The 21,087-nt window shown below is 38.2% G+C and overlaps 2 protein-coding genes and 1 non-coding gene across 4 annotated transcripts in view; 2 read left to right on the top strand and 1 right to left on the bottom strand.

Annotated features, from left to right (window-relative positions):
* The first annotated feature begins 1,252 nt into the window (after positions 1-1,252).
* LOC123624945 lies at positions 1,253-1,359 on the top strand. The gene has a single exon (XR_006730300.1). It is a non-coding gene; the product is annotated as a U6 spliceosomal RNA (small nuclear RNA).
* A 4,675-nt stretch (positions 1,360-6,034) lies between these two features.
* On the bottom strand, positions 6,035-17,987 carry THAP6 (THAP domain containing 6). 2 transcript variants are annotated; one of them, XM_045532827.1, is made up of 5 exons: positions 17,901-17,987; positions 16,939-17,041; positions 15,510-15,717; positions 12,003-12,128; positions 6,035-8,653 (listed from the first exon to the last, which is right to left on the bottom strand). In XM_045532827.1, the coding sequence occupies exons 2-5, from the start codon at positions 17,016-17,018 to the stop codon at positions 8,399-8,401; spliced, it is 669 nt and encodes a 222-aa protein (XP_045388783.1). In that variant the 5' UTR covers positions 17,019-17,041; positions 17,901-17,987; the 3' UTR covers positions 6,035-8,398. The 2 variants fall into 2 exon arrangements, with proteins under 2 accessions (XP_045388783.1, XP_045388782.1); XM_045532826.1 differs by lacking the exon at positions 17,901-17,987 and adding an exon at positions 17,479-17,676.
* The window catches only part of RCHY1 (ring finger and CHY zinc finger domain containing 1), an 18,896-nt gene continuing 15,544 nt past the window's right edge, over positions 17,736-21,087 (top strand). The window contains exon 1 of the mRNA XM_045532825.1: positions 17,736-18,224. Within this exon, the coding sequence (XP_045388781.1) occupies positions 18,135-18,224 (90 nt within the window). The 5' untranslated portion in view covers positions 17,736-18,134. The remainder of the gene's footprint in view (positions 18,225-21,087) is intronic.

Genomic DNA, 21,087 nt, shown 5'->3' with positions numbered 1-21,087 from the left:
AAGAGATTATTGTTAAACACTTTTAGGTGAGATAATGATATATAGCTTTATCTACAAAAATAGAGTCCTTACCTTTTAGAGGTATATGCTGAAATACTTACAGATTGTATGCTGTCTAGGATTTGCTTCGAAATAATCAGAGCCGGGAGTGAGTTGGGGGATGGACAGAACAAGATTGTCCCTGTTTAATAATTGTGATGGGTACGTTGGAGTTTATTATACTCTGTACTTTTGTTTGGAACTTCTCATTACAAAAAGTTTTTAAAAATCACCTGTATAAATTTTTGCTTTATGCTCTCTGAGAAATGTCAAAAGCACCTTGGATCCACCTCCCAGCTAGTGGGAAGAACAACAGTCCACAAGTAGAGGGCGGCTGGGACGCTGTTTAGAAGAGTCAACTTCCAAGGGTATAATTTATCTGGGGGTGACCCACGGTGCTTTGCACATGGTAGATACTCAGATTCTTCCAGACTGTGTGCATGCACGCATATGCATGAACAAATTTGAATGAATTTGGTCCACAGTGAGTTGGAGAACCATTCTGTCACAAGATCAGGAGTATGATTTATAGGCCAAATATAACGGTAAAATGATTTTGTATGTTTCTCAGTAGACCAAATCGTACATCTAAAGGCAGCTTTGTCTGCAATGATTATAACAAGGACAAAATACTTCTACACTGTCCCCCCTTATTCTTGTGGGCAAATGTTCATGAAAAGATTTACGAACAATAAGCCTTTACTCTGCAGCTGTGCCCCCTGCCCCACCTCAGAGCCCAGTCTGCTCTCAGCTCTATTGCCATTGTTTTTGCTTGCCCAGCCCAGCTCGCATACTGATTCTTCTGATTACCTAACCCTGAGTTCCCTCTGGGAAAACCATCATTTCTCTACTCTCCTGGCTCCAGGATTGGGCTATAACCTACACATGCCAATCATAGCATAGCATTCCTATGGCCACAGTGATTGTTTTAGGGATGGGTATTTGACTGAAGCCAAGTCAATCAGGCCCAGTCCAAACTAGCACTAGAACTGTTGTATGGGTGACTGGAAAGGAGGCCCCCAATTTTGCTTTTGGACTTGAAGTTGCGAGGAGACATACCTACATAAAGGGAGAGGCTATGTGATAAGGCAGAGTAGAGAGATTCCAGATTCTGGTAACATCATTTGAGCTCCTGGATCCAGCTATACCTGAAGTCATATATAGTATGCTGCATGTGGTTTGCTGAAACTGATTCTGAAATATTATGAATACAGTGCCTGCTTCAGCAGCACATATACTAAAGTTGGAATGATAAAGAGAAGATCAGAATGGCCCCTGTGCAAGGATGACATGCAAATCTGTGAAGCGTTCCCATATTTTTGTAAATTTTCATCTCTTTAAAATAACTTGTTATATCTGTAAAATGTTTTTTGTAAGCCTCACAGTAGCCACAGCATAAAAATCTGTAATAGATTCACTAAAAATAAAAACGCAACAAATTAAAACATACTGTGAGAGATATTAAAGTTAACTAAAAAGGTAGACAGCAAGAAAGGAAGAGAGGAGCCTCAAAACAATGAGAAAATAAGCAACAAAATGGCAGTAGTAAGTTCTTACTTATCAATAATAGCACTGAATGTAAATGGTCTCAATTCTCCAATTAAAAGGCACAAGGATAAAGAAACAAGACCCAATTATATGCTGCCTTCAAGAAACCAACTTCACCCGTAAAGACACACATAGACTGAAATATCACCAATATAGTAGCAAATAACATATAAGATAACAATTCTTAAGCCTAGTATTAAAAAGTGAAAAAGCAGAGCTATTAATTTTTATATTCTTGTATTTGATTACAGACTATAGATGTAGACATGGAGTGGAAAATTATGTCAGTTCTAGTGGTTGAGTAAATCTTTAACAGAGATTAGGACCAATCTTTTATCATTCCATGCATTCTTTCTGAGAGCTAAGAGAAACCAGGTGACTAGACAGACGCCTGTGCTGATGAAACCCTTGGGTACTTGGATGTATGTGGTAAGGTGACTTCACCCTGAGTGCTCAGCTACCCTGTCTATGCTTGATGGTAGCTTCAGACAGATCCAGATTGTGGTAATGAGTAACTACGGGTTTTCCTCAGCTTCAGACACAGGATGAGTTCATGTTTTATCTTTCAGCCTCTAAATGCACCAATTGGAGCTTCTGAATGGAATGATTGAAGTCTGGCCTTTAAGATGTTATGAATGTTCAACAACAATTCCACATTTAGTGAATCAAAATCTCTGGGTCTGGCATTGTAGATCAGAATTGAGAACACTGTGACTCTGAATAATGATAATACTTACCATTATACCAGCTGTGAGACCTTTTCTCCATTTAATTTCGTCATCTGTAAAATGAGAATAATAATAGTACCTACCTTGTAGGGTTGTTTTGAAGTTAAATTTGAGTTAATAAAATTTAAGCACTTTGAATAGAGACTGGCACCTGGCAAATGTTAGCTATCATTATTACTGAACACTAATAGTTTTCTGCCTGAAACAAACATTTCCTCTTGAAAATGAATATCCTAAAAAAACAAAAAGGCTAGAAATGTGAGGATTTATGCAAATTGTAATCATCTCTGTGAGAGTGGGCAACACTTCTCAGATATTGGTACTTGGACGTCATGTTCTTTAGTATTCTGAGGTACCGAGTCAGCTGGAAAGCTATATTTGAAGGATCTCAACAGGGGCTTATTTTTAGGGTTCTGCTAGGTGACCAGTCACAGCAAAGCTAACTAAAATCTTGTACCCACACCTACTCAGACAGTGATTTCTTTAAGTCTCATTAGTTAAGCTGGGTTTGGGAGATTTCTTTGAAATATCTAGGTGTCACAGGAAATAGCAGTAATTCAAGACTTGGCTCCAACTTTAGCCAGTATCCCAGCGAGAAAATAAAAGCACTGGTTAACAAGCAACCCCTAGATTTTCCAGAGATGAAATGGTTTAATGGTTTTAATTTAAATCTATAGAATGCTCTTATTATAATTTTCTTTTTCTTTTCTTTCTTTTCATTTTTTTTTAGAGATGGGCTCTCACTCTGTTGCCCAGGCTGGAGTACAGTGGCGTGATCATAGCTCATTGCATCCTTGAACTCCCAGGCTCAAGCGATCCTCCCACCTCAGCCTCCTGAGTAGCTGGGACTACAGGTGTGCACCACCATGCCCAGCTAAGTTTTTCTTATTTTTTGTGGAGATGGGGTCTCACTGTGTTTGCCCAGGGTTTCAAGGGCAGGCTGGTCTCAAACTCTTGGGCTCAAGCAGTCCTCCCATCTCAGACTCCCAGAGTGCTGGGATTACAGGCATGAGCCCCTGCACCCAGCCCCTCTCCCTACATTTAAGACCCATCTACAAGTGTCATAGTAAAAGTGGCAACCAAAACATTTTTAAGAATCCTCAGGATATCAGAGGTAATTTCTTTCAGCTGGGTAGCCTGGCAACATTTTGTGGCACTACAAAAACTACCTTTTTAATAAGCACCAGTACCCTACATTTTATCGAAATTGTATGTTGAGTCCACTCTACTGGCGAGTCTGTAGCTGAATGCCTGTCTCCACATGGTACTCACCACTAGTATTTGCGGTTGGCAGCCTGCACGGCACGTACACCTCACTCTCTTCATTTAATGGAATGTTTCTGTTTTAAAAAGCACAAGGCCCAAATCTGCTAAGTCAGATATGATGTTACCTTTCAACTGCACAAGCTCTGCCAACAAGGATTCGGGAAGTTTATTATCTGACACAAATCCTTCAGGAACTTCTCTGCTGTTGACTGACCACAAACCACAGAACTCAGGTTAGTTCAAAGATTGTTTAGTGACTTGATACCCTGAGACAGTGCTACTCCAAGCAGCTAGCCTGTGAACGCTTTCTGACTGGTCCAGAATGAGATCAGCCACTTATTTCAGATTGTAAACCAGCATAATGCTTCATTCATGGAGAAAGTCTTGCTCTGGAAAAAATGCTGATGGAGCTGAACAGCGTGCTTCATGATGTCGTTGATCTACATTCTGGTGCAAACTCCTTAACGCGTACACTGCTCTGGGAACCACATTCGATACCTGATGCAGGGGTATAAAGCTTCTTTGCTCTAACTCAGGACAATTCTGGAAGGCCATCTGTGTGGAGGTCCACAAGAGAGCACCTTCAAGTGTGATGATTCACTAGGAGGACTCACAGAGGCAACATATAGCTGTACTCATGTATCCTTTTGATTACAGCAAAACGATACAAAGAGAAAGCAAAATCAGCAAAGGGAAAAGGCACATGGCACAAAGTCTGGAGGAAACCAGGTGTAAACTTCCAAGAGTCCTTTCTCAGTGTAGTTACACGGGACATACTTAATTCCTGTAGCACTGAATTGTGAACAAGATGTATGTAATGTTGTTTACCAGGGAAGCTCATTAAAGATTCAGTGCTGAAGATTTTCTTCAGGGCTGGTCACATAGGCACCCTTTGCCTAACACATTTCCACCTTCTAGACTCTCAGAAGGAAAGGTGTTCAGCATAAACCACATTATTTGTACAGTTTGGCATGGTGAGCTACTCTCATCAGTGAGGGAATGGTGGGAACCCTCCCTACGCCCAAGTTCCCAGATGACGGCCAAGGACCAACTTGCAACCTTGCAGGCCTGTCTAAGGATAGCAATCCCATGCCTATGTTAGCTCATTTTTGCACACTACCCCAGTTTCAGAGTTTTCTGTGGGGGTTGGTTAAGGTGCCACCTTCACAGACCTGCAAGATACAGGAGCGGAGGCCCCCACCGTATCTCCATTTAATTCACCATTCTGGCCCTCACAAAATTTAGACAGATACTGCAAGATGACAGTGGACTAATGCAAATTCAACCAAGTATTATTAATAGCCTGACTATAGCTGCTGTGCCAGAGGTGACATCTTTGTTAGTGCAGATTAACATGGCTTTGGGTACAGGCTATGCAACCATTGACCTGGTGGGTGCATACTGTCCCACCCCTATCAGAAAGAAGGACCAGAACAGCTCACAGTGAATAAAGTATACATCTACAGTCTTGGCTCAAGGCTGTGTTAATGCTCTTGCTTCCTAGACCAGATAGACATTCTATAGAAAATCACTTAGTTCATGATATTGATGGATTATGTTAATCCAATGGGATGAACAAGTAACTAGTAAACTGAAGGCCTTGACATAGCATATGTGTGCCAGAGGGTAAGATAAAACCTATGAAATTCAGGAGCTTACAAGGATCAGTAAAATTTGAGGGGCGGAGTGTCCAGTGATCTGGGGCATGCCAAGACATCCCCTCTAAAGTAAAAAACAAATTATTACAACTTGGCCGGGCGCGGTGGCTCACGCCTGTAATCCTAGCACTCTGGGAGGCTGAGGCGGGTGGATTGCTCGAGGTCAGGAGTTCGAGACCAGCCTCAGCAAGAGTGAGACCCCATCTCTACTAAAAATAGAAATTATCTGGCCAACTAAAATATATATATATAGAAAAAATTAGCTGGGCATGGTGGCTATAGTCCCAGCTACTGGGGAGGCTGAGGCAGTAGGATTGCTTAAGTCCAGGAGTTTGAGGTTGCTGTGAGCTAGGCTGACGCCACAGCACTCACTCTAGCTCGGGCAACACAGCGAGACTCTGTCTCAAAAAAAAAAAAAAAAAAAAAAAATTATTACAACTTGCACATCCCATTATAAAGAAGAAAGCACAATACCTGAAAGGCCTCTTTAGGTTCTGAGGGCAACATGTTTCACACCTAGGAATACCGCTCTCCCTTACATACCAGGTGGCACAAAAGGATCCCAGTTTTGAGTGATGACCAAAGCAGCAAAGGGCTCTATGGCAGGTCCATATTGTGGTGAAATCTGGTCTGCCACTTGGGCCGCCCAACCTAACAGACACCACGTTGGAGTTATTGGTGGAGAGAAAAGATGCACAAGAAATTAAAACAAAACCCCTGTGTATTTACCGTTCATTTTTCTCTGTCCATTTTATTGCATAACCAAATGTATAAAAGCCACAAAACACATTACTGGAGAAAATATTTTATTTTTCAAATAAATAATGGACTTTCTTTTATCCCTCAATTATTTCTGTAATAATTTTATCTTTTTATTAAAACTAAATAAATATTCAATACATTTCAACTTTTCACAAATTAAAGACTATGGTATAACTGTAATTATCTTTAGCAAACAAAGTTCATTTCCAGAAATTTAAACTTGATATGGAGAAAATGCTACATGACAAGTCCTTCGTACCTGACTTGGTGCTGAGGTTGAACTTGGTGTATCAGTGTGTTCCACGATCCAGAAGCCACTCCTTTAAAGCAGAGTGGAACCTTTAGGTCAGCCTTGGCTGCCAGAGGAATTTCTGGGTGGGAGAGATGACTTGGCTTTGCTTTATACAGGACAGTTCTTTCCTGGGGTAGGCTGGAATCGCTGGGAACAGACAACTGAGGTATATACTGTGTTCAGGCCTTTGTCTGGGACTGCGGGTGGGGAGGACCCTATTTTTTATGTCAGATTTCTATTGGTAACCATTTCTCCATAAGAACAAAGAGCAAATGGGCAGCTCCGGGTCCTTAATGATACCAATATTTTGCCCACAGTTACTTATTTCTCAGCGATACTAGATCCAATGAGAAAGACAACAAGGACTGAGTTCACTATGAATACAAGTAGTAAAAGTGACTGTGGCAATTGTGATAGTGGCAGAATGTGGGATTTTACTTTTGGGAAGATCTTCCAGCCTTGATTTATTCTAAGCAGCCAACAGAGTGTTAGAATTTAGACATACCATGTTTGGATCTATCCTCTTTCTTTTCTCCACTGTCCATTGGCTTACTTTAATTTATACACTCACAAATAGGGTGAGGGAAAAAGGGAAAAAGTCTTCATCTTTATCAAAATTTCTCTATAAAACCTAAGTTCATACCCAAACTTTCCATTAACGTATTCATTATGAATTCAAAATTACATAACTAAAACAACAGGTAGCTAATGAAAGGGTGTTTTTGTTTTTTTAAGGTAGTAAAAAGATATGGCCTCAGTGATTTTCTCTTAGCATAATACTGGTGGGTAACATCCCATTGAGATAGAAGGTTTAGAATCCTACATAAAAATATAACATGCACTGAAACATTGAAAATTCTTAAATACAAAAAAATTCAAGTCACCATATCCTTACTGATATTAACGTAACACAAATAAAGGTACAATGAACAGATTAGCACAAAATGCAATTCATTTCTTGTTAATACAATGAAATAATTGATACTCAAATTCTAACTATTATAGCATGGACTTCTGAATGAGGTTCATAATATGTACAGGTGCTTCTATGTAGAGTGTGGCTTTGGCTAAATCCACAGTATTTATGACTCATTTCAGTTGTCTTTCTCTAAATAAAAGCCCTTAGATAATAATCTACTCTCCTAAGTAAAGAAAAATTTTCTGATTCTTTCTCCAATTCCTATTTCAACTGAAAAAGCCACAATTATTAATTTTTAATGGTTTCTTCTATATTTTATATTTTTAAAAATGCCAGCAATATTACTTTCCATAAAACACAAAGCCGCATTAAAAATATTCAGCTAGTCCTAGCATTCAGATTTTGAAGACAGACCTTTATAATGAAATGATAATCATGAAGCAAAATGTTCAGACCTGTCAGAGCAACCAACCATTTAAAAATCAGATTTATGACCCTTTTTTTTTGTTTTGAAATCTATTCTGGTTTACATCAAAGTGCTCCTAGTGAGGAGGAATGATGCACTGTAATGAAAAACTGAGACCTATGAGGAATCTTCTTAAGCTGGCTCTGAACAATTTGAAAAGCCAACAGATCTTCATCATGTGTTATTCTCAGGGTCAATACTATGGGATGCTTTGAAAAGACCACTAGGTATTATTGATAACTAAAGTACCTTGGATTGGATCCAAGATGGATATGTGTTATAGATGAATTCTGTTTTACAGTAAAATAAATTTACAGTAAAATTCAACATACTTACCATAAAGCACATATAAGTGTAGGTACTCCTTTGAAGCCAAAAATCTGATGCTCCTTCTAATATAGCTTAATGTGGCTATTTTTATATCATTTCTTTAGTCCTGTGGAATCTTCTTGAGATCTTAACATCTTACAATAGTGACCTGGTAGTAGCATAGGTCTATAAAAACATAATTGTCACAAGCCACCCCAAAACATGATAATTGCCACAAATGTCTGCACATCTGCAGAAAAATCTTTGGATGGCAACTACAATGCATAATGCTCCAGAGGATTCCAAGAAGCACTTAAAATGACAGATATTATTTAGCAATGGTAAGGGAGAATTATTTTCTAAAAAGCTGTACCAATGTCAATTTTAGGTAGAACATGACATGAAATTATTTTATAAAATATAGTTTTGTTCTATGCTCTCCTGACAACACTCCCAACAGAAAGCATCCAGTCTCTTTGCTGTTTCTTGGCTGATCAGACATTCATCCTTTAATTCCCTGATTGTCTTCCTCAATGATTTTTGGAAACGTTGTTCTCGCTCTAAAACATTCCGTAGACTTTCCTTGGCATCCTCTAGCTCGCTGATCACATGATCTAATTTATGCTTCAGTTTCTTTGGACTGTCCATTACACTGTAGCTATGTTCCTAAAAACATAAAAAACCAAGTTATTAAACCAGACAAAACAAGCAGTTAAATAAAAGCTTATAACTAGGCCTCAGCTGTTTCTTCATTTGTAATGCTTAGAGATCATCTTTAAGTGGGCGATGTTTAGAGACCAGGAGTTCAAGGAGATATGGGAGGCAAAGAAGTGAGCCCTACGATTGCCTCAGCTTACTGCCTTGAGAGAGTGTCTAGGCCTCAGTGCAAAGAGGGCAGACCCATGCAGAGCTGGGCGGACTGAGTTGAGGAGATAGTGCTAATGTCCAGGGAGACCAAGGCGGCCACAGTTCACAGGACAAGGTACTAGAGAAGAGAGAAGAGCTGCACAGAGGGAAAACTCTTGAGATCTTCAGAGGATCCCCCTGGAGCATTCCACTGAGTAAGATCAGCACATGCATGTGAGGAAACTACTCAAGACCAAGGAAAGAACAATCAGGAAAGATTAGGAGTGACCTGCGGTCGTAGGCCATAGGCACTGTTCCTAAAACCGAGACTAAACATCATCAAGATTCATGGTGTACTCAGTATACAAAAGGGTCTTGCCTCAGTAGTGGATAATAAATAGCCCTAGACCGAGCACTATCCTAGTCCTGCCAAAGAAAGCAAAATCTGAAAAGCTCAACTGTTTCTGAATAATTATACACCAGAATAATGCTCAAGAAAACAGGATACAAAAATATCTAGCATCCAGCAAATTAAAATCCACAATGTGTGGCATGCAAAAATTACCAGGAAGGTAAATAAGCAGGAAAATATTAACCATAATGAGAGAGAAATCAATCAATGGAAACCAAACCAGAACTGACACAAATGTTAGACTTAGCAGACAAAGGAATTAAGAAAGTTATTAAAACCACATTCCATATATTTGAAAGGTTAAGCAGAGGCATGAAATAAAAAGACTCTAAAGAGTCTTTACCTAGAGATAAAAACTGGGGCTGGGCTTGGTGGCTCACGTGTGCAATCATAGTGCTTTGGGAGGCTGAAGTGAGAGAACTGCACATTCTTTGCAAATGTACACAGAGCATTTACCAAGAGATGCCATATTCTGGGCTATCAAATAAATCTCGATAAATTTAGAAGGATTCAAGCTATACAATGTATATTCTCTGACCACAACAGACTTAAATCAGAAATTAATAATAGATATTTAGAAAATCTCTCAATATTTAGAAACCATATAACACACTTCTGAATAATCTATGGGTCAAAGAACAAATCAAAATGACATTTGACAATACGTTAAATGGAATGAAGATGAAAACACAACACATTTAATTTGTGGAATGCTGCTAAAGCAATACTTACGGAGGAATTAATACCGCTAAATGCCTATACTAGAAAGAAGCCTCAAATGATGACCTCAGCTTCCACCTCAAGAAACTCGAAAAACATGAGCAAATTTTACTAAGTAGAAGAAAGGAAATAATAAAGATGAGTGGAAATCAGTGAAGTACAAAACATACAAAAAGTACAAGAAACTCAATGAAAACTAGTTCTTTGACAAAATCAATAAAATTGATAAATCTCTAGGTAGACTGATCAGTAAACAGAAACAGATTACCAGTATCAGAAATGAGAGCTATAACAACATAGATTCTACAGATATTGAAAGAATAAGGAAATGTTAGGAACAACTTCAATAAATTTTGACAATAGCAATGAAATGGACAAATTCCTCGGAAGACACAAATTACCAAAAAACCTTCCCACAAAGAAAACTACAAGTCCAGATAGCTTCACTGGGGAATTCTACCAAATAGTTACAGAAGAAATAATACCATTTCTATACAAACTCTTCCAGAAGATTAAAAAAGTTGGCAATATTTTTCCAACTCATTCTTTGAGGTCAGCATTATCGTAATATTGAAACCAGACTGAGAAAGACCCCCCCCAGGCCAAATATTCCTCTTGAACAGAAAAGGAAAGATTGAACAAAAATTTAACAAATCTAATCTAACAACATATAAAAGGGATAATATATAATAAAGAAGTAAGATTTATTCTAGGAATACAAACAAGTTGGTTTAACATTCGAAAATCAATCAATATAACTTATAATATTAATAAACTAAAAAAATCACAATCTCTCAACAGAAACATAAAAATATTTGACAGAACTAACATCCGTTTCTGATAAAAATTCTTAGCAAACTAGGAAGAGAGGGCCACTTTATAAACCTGATAAAGAGCATTTATGAAAAACCTATAGCTAACATATTTAATAAAGACTGAATGCTTTCCTCCTAAAATCAGGACCAAGACATGGATATCAGCTCTCAGTACTTCCATTCAGCATAGCCCTGGGGGTTCAAGGCAGTATAATAAAGCAACAAAAACAAATGAAGGGTATTCACACTGGAAAGGAAGAATTAAAACTGTTTCTAAAGAACATGATTATTTGCATAGATAATCTGATAGCTTCTACAAAAAAACTGCTATAATGAGTATGAGTTTATCAAGTTTGCGATATAAGATTAATATACAAAAATCAATTATATCTCCATATATTAGCAGCAAACAAAATAATATCATTTACAATAGCATCCAAACATTTAAAATACTAAGGGATAAATCTTGACAAAGTGAAAGACCTGTATACTGGAAACTATAAAACAATGCTGAGAAAAGTTAAAGTCCTAAATAAATGGAGATATATTGAGCTCATGTGTTGAAAGACTTACTATTATTAAGATGTCAATTTTTCCCAAATGGATCTGTAGATTCAACACAAAACCAGTCAAAATTCTGGCAGGTTTTTTTGGGTAGAAATTTATAAAGTGATTCTCAAATTCCCGTAAAAATGCAAAGAACCTAGAACAGCTAAAACAACCTTCAAAAAGAACAAAGTTGGAAGACTAACACTGCCTGATTTTAAGAATTATTATAAAGCTATAGTAATCAAGATTGTAGGCCTGGCTCTAACATGAACAGGCAATCAGATGAATAAATAAATGCAAGCTTCAACACGTTGTATTATATGATTGTTTTTCAAGAAAAACTAATGAAATAGCTATTCTTTAATTAGATATTTCCATATGGAAAATATAGTAAAGGGAAGAATTAATTATTTTCTTGGTAGAAATAAGCTTGCAAATGCATTCTTTGAACTAAATATGTAACCAAAGAATTAACTACCTCTATATTGTTACTGTAAACATATAAATTATAAGGATAATGGGAAGCAATATTATTTGTGGATATTAAATATTAAAGAAAAAAAACCTCAAACACCTAAACCCCTAGTTTTTTGCTAAGATTCTAAAAAGTTTGACCCTAATGGAGAGGACATATTCATCTTAAAACATTAGCTCAGTAAGTAATTTTACTTACAAAAATGAACTGGGATTGGAATTCTTCAATACACGAGGAAGTACCAACGAGCTGGTGATTGTGGTTTGTGACTGGAAGGGTTTTGAGGGTGAAGTTTTTCCTACAGTGAAGCTTTTCTCTTTTCCCCTGTTAAGAATAGTTATACAACAATCATTGAGATACTTCTTAAGTTTTTATATCTTCTTAACTTTGTGTAGTAAAATACCACATTTCTTTTCATGAAAATTGCTTTTAAAAGTCAGTAAATTCCACTCAGATTATTTTAAAAGAACTTCCTGATAACAACTCTAAATCTCACTTGGAAACACAAATTTTCCTAATAAAGAGTGATAAAGAAGGAGGGTATGCCTTACCAACTATTAAAAATATAGTACACAGCAATAATACTTAAAATAGCATGCTAATTTCTTAGGACTAGACAGAAAAACCTAGGAATAGATCAAGTAGATAAATGCCTTTAGGATAAAAGTGGCATTCTAAATAAGTGGAGAAAGGCTATAAATCACATAGTAAAAAAATCAACTAATTAAAAAAGCAGTTATGTCCTTTACGTATAGTAAACCACAACTAAATTCTATAGGCGGAAAATTTACATGAAAAAGAAAACCACAAGGAACTAGAAAAAATATAAGGAATATTTATATAATCTTAAGGTGGGGAAGGGTAACGTCATATAACACAAGAGAAAATAGTTGAAATATTTTCTGAATTTCAAAAAATAAAATAAAACCAATGCCATAATTAGAACTAAAGACAAACAAAAACTGCAACATAGATTGCAGTTAAATGATTCATATCCTCAATATAGACACTCATTAGTATTCAAAGATAAATTGTAACAATTAAGATGCCATTTTTGTCTATCAACTTTAGCAAAGGTTAAAAATACAACTTACACCAAGGATTAGGGTACACAGATACTCTCATGCATAGCTAGTAGGAGAGTAGATTGGCACAAACTTTTTGGTGAGTCTTTGGGAGATCTGCATCAAACGCAAAGCTTTAAAAATGTACATAATCTTTGATCCAACAATTTTATTTCCAGGAATTTAGTTCAAAGAAGAATTTGAAAGATGTTCAAAGGAACAATTATGGTCATTTTGGTGCTGTTTAAATACTTTAAGATGATAAATCTAGACACAATCGTGAGGACTGCTTATATAAACTACTGTTCACACATAGGACCAATTACTATACAGTCATTAAAATGTTTTATGAAACTGACACCACAAGTACTGGCAAGGATGTGGAACCAAACAAACTTTTATATGCTAATGGTGTGGTGGGACTATAAATTTGCAAAACCACTTTGGAAAACCATGGCATATATCTACTCGGGCTGAACACACACAACCCGAGGACTTGGCAATTCCTAACAGATGCATATATACAGTCTACAGAAATGTGCACATAAGTGCACCAAAAGACATTGACAAAAATGTTTATAGCTGCACCATTTATAATAGCCCAAAAGTGAAAACAACCCAAATGTTTGTCAGCAGAATGAAAAATTAGTTGATTTGTAACAATAGAATAGTATATAGCAAAGAAAAATAATGGACTACTATCCCATGTTACAATGTGGATGAACCACACAACAAATGTTGAGCTAAAGAAGCCAAAGTACATACTCTAGATAGGAATCCATTTATATAATTAACAGTGATAGAAGTTAGGATAGTAGTTACCTTTGGTGGGGATGTAATAGCTGGGAAAAAGACTAAGGGAGACTTCTGGGGAACTGATAATGTATCTTGGGTTGGGGGAGTCACATGAGTGTATTCACTTTGTGAAACTTCACTGATTTGTACAGTTATGATGGGGGCACTTTTCCATATATGTGTTATACTTCAACATAAAGTTTAGCTAAAAAAATTGATAGCATATGCAGGTTTCTCTTAAAACATGTGATCCATAGATCTACAGCCCAATCATGTGGGGTGCTTGCTAAAAAGTACAGACACTTGGACTACCACTGAACCTTACTGAGTCAAATTCTCTGGGAGTGAGGTATAAGATTCTACAGTTTAAACAAACTCCTTGGATAATTTTTAAGTAAAGTTTGAAAGCAATTGTTGGTTGGGAAAATATTTAATGTCATGGAGAGTAGCAGTTGACAGTAGACTCTGGAGCCAAAATACCTGGGTTTAAACCTAACCTCTGCAATTTAATATACTAGCTCTGTGACTCTGGGGAAAGCATTCCAGCTCTCTAGGCCTCAGGTTCCTAGAGAGTACTATTAGTCCTAGAGATTAAGAACAGTACTTACCTAACATGGTTGTTTCAAGGACTAAATGAGTTAATATACATGTAAAGTGATTAGACTAGTGCCTGGCACACAGTATGCACTATATAAATATATGAAAACAAAAAAGCAAATAAAGGAAAGGATATACAGTGTAATTCTATTTTCTTATCTATAAAAATATATACAAATTTATATAAAATGCAAAAATGGCTGAAAGATAAACATCAAAGTATTCACATTAGTATCTCTGGATTATGTATTATTAATTTTTATTTTTACTTCTATCATCTAATTTCATATAATAAATTTGTTATAAGGAAAAAGGTGTTTGAAAGTAACTTAGTTTGATTTATTATGTTCATATTTCTTAAGGTCTTTTTAACATTACAGTTAGATGACACCTTGCTGGTAGGGAAAAAAAAACTTTTAGAGGAAATTGCTCATGATATTATACATTTCTTAATATGGAAGAAAGTGAGGCAGTCTCCACTTGATCATTCAGGCTCTGCAATACAATCAACTGCAGAAAGTGACCGGGACTGCACGAAGCACGTGCGCTTCTGGCTATTTCTTGTTTCCACATGTCAGGAAAGAGATACCTTTCAATTGAGGCTCTCCCTAAAATTTTCACATTGGAATCAATCAATCAGTCTATAATTTCTGGAAGCAAATTCACTTTCAAGTCAAAGCCAAGAGAGGCAATGAGGGTGAAGCAGCCAACTGATGGCACTATCACTAAGAAAAAACATAGAATTCAGTAAGAATTTATTCAATCCTTCTATTTCCTTTTTCTGACCTCTTTTCTTCTTTCCTTCTCCTGTTCTTATCTCCCCCTTTTGGTTTTCTTCCTTTGGGTCCTACCTAGACTTTAAGCTTGCATGTATGTGGAGCTCAGAAGCATACTTTAATTCTATTCGTGGTTCTGCTCTTGACTTCCGCTCCAGTGTTGAGGACTGTCAACTTGGAACTTGAGTTCAACCTTATGTTAATCTCCATTTTTTAGACAAAAACCTTGAGTCATGCCAATTCCTAAAGTCAGTCTACTTCACCAAACCTTAGTAATGTACCAATATTTATGAGTGGCTACTGGTAAAATATTCCCACTACACATTATAAAAGCTGAAGCTGCAGTCTACAATTTTTAAAATGGACTTCAAATAAATAGGCAAACAATAAAAATGTTAGGAAGAGTGGTGAAGGTTCTTCAATGGTATCATAAAAAGTCAGTAATGATGGTAGGCAATATCTCATAAACAAACCTGTAAGTGATATGGGGAATCAAAGATAGAAGGTATGACTCCAGGTTTCAGTTTAATATTTGGGGCACTTCTATCAAAATCTGTCTTCTTAAAGTGCCTCGAACACAATACATCTCCTTTTTTAGGCTCCCAAATGCCTGCTGCATTCACATCAAGTCTTTTCATTGCTAATACCCATTCTCTTTTGATGTTTTCATCTGTGGGGAATCTGGAAAAAAATACAAAAAAAATTTAAAATTAAACACTATTGATATATACTTGAATTAAAGCTGTCTTATACAACTATGGCTAAATTGATTCCTTTAGTTTGTTATTACTCTTGGGAATTGCAATATTCAGGAAACCACAATTCATGCTTTTGTAACTTTCAGTTTTAATATTCAGATTTTTCTGCCAATCATGCTGCAGAGAGATGGCCCTCATTTCAATTTTTCTCATATAATAAGGAAGAAAGTTTCAATGGGTATTTAGAACGTTATAGTAAGATTCACAATTGAAAGTTTTCTTCATCTATAGATGATAAAGAGTATCACTTGGGCCTGTTCCTATTTGAAGTGATATCCAGAATTTATTCCCAATGAATAGGGCTCCTTGTACTTCATTCTTCTGTCAGCATCAAAAAATCGCTTAGTACAGCATTTAATACATAGCAAGTCTATAAATGCCTAGCGAATGTGTGCACAAAACAGCTACAGAGTTTGGAGTTCTGGAGAGCAGAACTATTTTGAGAGATCTGAAGGCCAAAAACCATATCTTTCCCAATCTTCAAGGTGGTTCAAATTCTTTCTGGAATAAGGTAGTGTATACTTACTCAGTTCTGACTTCCTTATATCTAACAAACTAGCTAGCAGATCTTTTTGTAACACATAGCACAGTGCCTGGCACAAAGGCAGTAAAATAAACCTTTAGCAAATGGACAATAATGAAATCTTATTACTCCTTCTCTCCTATGGCTGTCAGGAGAATGGCTAGAAGAGTAAACTAGCATCATCTTGATTTGCCTGCAACACAGCTAAAGAGCCTTTGATCTGAACTTGTAATTTATATTTTTTCTCTACAACCTATGCTTGACCTATTTCTAAATAGAAAGGACAATATATTTGAGCAAAGAACCTTCATTCAGATTGTAAACTACATGTAAACAACATGGAGTTTCTTTGAAGGCATGTTAAAATACGATGTAGTAATATTAGCAAAAGTGAGTCTGATGGTATTTTTTTGTAACCAGTCTCTGATACCTTGGCAAGTCTCTTAAAACTTTTCAACTAAATTATAAACATGTACAGGCATCACTGTCACTTCAAATTTAATAAAAAGGTTATTTAAAAAGGACTTGGGAACTAAGGTTCAGAATTGACTTAAGTAGAACAGTCTTTTTGCTTTTTATAACACGTAAAAAGTACTTGGCTTAACTACGGCACAATCTTACACGTGAAATGTCAGTCCTTTTAACTTGGAATTTGGCAGACAGCGAGAAGCACATCCAATGGCCGAGCAGCATTTCACCATGATTTTAGCGACTCATAACAGAACTGAAAGAAAATTAAAATGGTAAGAGTTAGCAATTTCAAAGCTGAAGGAGAACATACTTACCTTTTCCAGTATGTTTTAGGAAACAAGAAATCGGGTTAGAAAGCCAGAGGCAAATAGTTTCTTCCAACACCTGCAGCTTTGCTCATAAAATTTTCCAAGGCTTTGGCTCTTTAATAAAGTGAGGCATATTTAGCTACGCAACCTAAGGCGTCTGATTTCAGTTTTGTAGGATTGATTGTACATTTCCCTTCCACCTTTTCACAGGCACCATGACCTTTTCACACCAACTGATTCTGGCACATTGTCTTACTCATCCTTCAGCTCTCAGCGGAAATGAAGCTTCCCTGGGGAAACCTACCCTAACCCCCAGGTTAACTCAGATCCTCTCTAATAGTAGCTCTCATAGAACACACATTTCTCCAAGTTGTAACTTTACATTTATTGCAGTGATTGCGCTGATTAACGTCTTTCTCCTCCACCAGTCTGAGTTCCATGAGGGCACGGCTTAGCTGGCAACTGGCACGTAGTGAATGTTAACACATACTTTGAATGAACGACGAGCAAGTACAGGGGCAAGAGGACGGAAGCAAGCAGCAGCTCAGAGCGCCGGCGCGCGCGCGGGGACCGGCCCGGAGTCCCCAGGCCGGGCCGAGCTCCGCCCCCGCCTCGAGGTTCCCGCCGCCCGACGGAGAGAGGGAGGGGCCGCGCTGTCACAGGTGCCGATGCGCCCGGGGAGCGTCCCTTCCTCCGGGGCCAACCAGCGTCTCCGCGCCGCCGCGGTCCTCCTCGCCCCAAACCACGCCCCGGGATGTGGGCGGGTAGCGACGAGGGGAAAAGAGGCAACGTAAGAGTTATTACCGTTAGCGGCGAAGACGGCGACTAACGTCGACCACGGAGATTGCGCCTTCCTTCGCTTCCGCCCCGTAGCCCTGGAACCGGAAATCCGGCTGCCCCGGGTCACGTGCCCAGCCGCCATATTGGCCCTGGTGGCGTCTGCAGCTGGGAGAGGGTGTACTAAAGCGGGGCTGTTTCTCTGGGCGTGGTTTGCAGCCTGGAGGAAGGGTCCGTGGAGTGTGAGGGGAGGTGGAGGCGATGGCGGCGACGGCGCGGGAAGATGGCGACCGCGGCCAAGAGCGAGGGCAGCGGGGCTGCGAGCACTATGACAGAGGATGTCTCCTGAAGGTGACGATTTCAATGGGGCTCTTCTCCTACAAACTGACGTCGGGCAGGGCTGGGGGCAGGGTGGGCAGGCGGTTCGGCTTGGGTTTAAGCTTGAGGCTGAGCTGTTTGTCAGGATGCCTTCTCCACCTGGAACTGAGTTCCTCTTGCAGAGAACGTTTTATGGCGAGGCGACCGTGGGCCCCACGATTTCTCCCTGCTTTACGCTTTGCAAGCAAAGCCGTTCTTGCTTGGGAATAGCTTGGGCTTGCACAACGGTCTCTTTGCCAATGAGTTTATCCGTCTTTTGCTGTTGGAAATAGACTGAGGCAGCCCCAGGCCTCTGCAGGGCTTTTCCCCAGGACCACCTTCAGGTGTGTGATGAAATAATGGAAGGAGGATAAGCAAGTTAAGAACCAGAATAGGATTCAGCTCCTGTAGTAAGTAAGGTTTGCAGCCTACCAGCTTCGTTTTAGAGTCCATGCATATGTCTGAATCCAAGAAAAACATGTATGTGTGAAATAGGAAGACAATCATGTAATTGCCATTGAATAGGAAATCATGAATAGGAAAGTGCCTTGTATGCATGTGTTGTCACTTTTGCTCTTTGCTTTGAGAAAACTTCCTAGTCAAGGTAGAATTCTTAAAATTGGCACCCGTCCAGTCGAAGTTTCCTGATTTTTCTTGCAAGAAAAAGTACAGCGATTTTGCTTAGAAAAATTAAGCTTTGGATTCTGACAGCCCTATCTCCAAATCTTAGCTCTGCCGCTTAATAACACTGTGATTTTGAGCAAGGTTCTCTCTAAGTGTCTTGTGTGTAAAATAGGGATGATAGAAGTTCTAGCTTCATAAAAAAGTATGAGGATTGTATACAAAAGTGCATGTATAGTGTTTAGCAGGGCACATTTCTAGGAGTTAATGAGTAGGAAATGTAGACTACCATTACCACCACCATCATCATCCTCACTGGTTTTTTTTGTTATCTCACTTCACCAGTCAGCCTTCTTGCTCACTAACCAGATTCATTGGAATCAGGTGGTAGTCTCAGGCTTGTAAGTACAACCTAAACCCATTCTGTAGGCTGTGGTTTGGTGAACGTTGCTCCACTGCGCTGGATGAAGCTCTTTCAAAGTCGGTCATTCACTAGTGTTGTGTAATGAAATTGAATGCTATCGTTATGATTCCATTCCTACTGAGATGTTCTATTATTCTTTGAAACTTGAGGTCTAAAATGGCATTTAACGTTTAATCCTCAAAGAAACCATGCAACTAGATCTATGGGTCATAGCACTGAGATAGTTGGCCCTGAATTTCAAACACTTTTTTGCCTCCCCTCTCTTTCTTAAATACCAGAGGCCAGGTGAAGTATTTCAAGGAGGAAGTGATCAGTTAGGTCAAATGAGTAAGAGAAGAACTGAGAATGGACCTTTGAATTTGACAAGGAGGAGATCACTGGTGATCTTGACAAGAGGAGTTCCAGGAGATTGTGATAAAGCCTAATTGGAATGGATTCAAGAGAGTATGGGAGGAGTGGAAGTGGAAATGCACTTATACATAATTCTTGGAATTTTCCTGTAAAGGAGAGCAAAAAAATGAAGCATGGTTGCTGGGAGATGTGGAATCGTGAGATTTTTTCCCCTTCTAAGATAGGAGGTTTTGCAGCATGTTTTTATATTCTTGGAAATTATCCAAAAGAAAGAGATCATTTTATAATGTAGGAGGGAGGGGGAAAACCGTAGGGGCATTGTCCTTGAGTAGCCAAAGGGGATGAGATCCATTGCACAAGTGGAGAAGTTGACGTTAGATAGAAGCATTGACTGTAGATTCTTTGTAAAAGAAAGGAAAGTAGAGGATGAGGTATATTTGCAAGTAGGTTGTTAAAGAGTTTGTAGGTGGATGTTCTCTTTTGGTTACTTCCATTTTTGTAGTGAAATAAGAAGGTCATCAGCAGAGTACAAAGGAGGAGGAAGAGCTGTTAGAGTTTTATAGAGGAGAAGACATGAAGTGATCATCTAGACCTTAGGTCTTAGATTCTAGAAGAATGAGAGAATTGATTAGGGAAACATGGTAGTAAGAGCCCACTTTTTTATGAGTGGTTATTACTTAAAGGTGAGGCCAGGCAGTATGGCAGTACTTTTTATCTAGCCATATTCAGCTGCTCCTGATACAGGTTGAGTAGGAGAGAGTTGGATTTAACCACGGTTGGGATTTTGATAGGTGAGTATGTAGAGGAAGAGTGGAGGGAATTAGGGTGTATGCAAGGGAAGACTTGTTTAGAATGAGTTGAAAAGAGAGAAGGTAGTGGTTAGAGAATTTCATGCTTGAAATTGAGATATAAAGAAGGTGCAGTTCTTGTTCTGGAGCAGTGGTTCTCAGTGTGTAGTGAATGGACTCTTGGGGATCCCTGAGGCCCTTTTAGGGGGTCTGCAAGGTCAAAACTATTTTCTACCAATACTAAGATATTATTTGTCTTTTTCAGTCTGTTGACATTTGCACTGATATTGGAAAAGCACTATTTAAAACTGCTAACACCTTCAAGATAGCACTAAACTATACTATACCTATAATTTTAAAAGTCAGTTTTATTTAAAAATGTCATTGATAAAGCAGTAAAATCATTTTTATCAAATCTCAACCCTTGAATATATACATGTCTTTTTAATGCTCTGATGAAATAGTAAGTTTTCATTAAGCCCTTCTGCAAACTGATTAGATGGTTGTTTTGAGGAAAAGTTCTTGTGCAGTTGGATTCACAGTTAAACCTTTTTCGTGGAACACTTTTTTACTTGAAAGAATGATGGTTATTCAGACTTGAGTATTTGGCAGACATTTTCTCAAACAGGAGAAAAGCAAGACTCATTACAGTGAAAACAACTGACAATATTTG

This window comes from Lemur catta, chromosome 19 (genome assembly GCF_020740605.2).
Source record: "Lemur catta isolate mLemCat1 chromosome 19, mLemCat1.pri, whole genome shotgun sequence".
Classification (NCBI taxonomy): Eukaryota; Metazoa; Chordata; class Mammalia; order Primates; family Lemuridae; genus Lemur; species Lemur catta.
The sequence above is the reverse complement of the archived record's forward strand: the minus strand, read 5'-3'. Positions and strand labels throughout refer to the sequence as shown.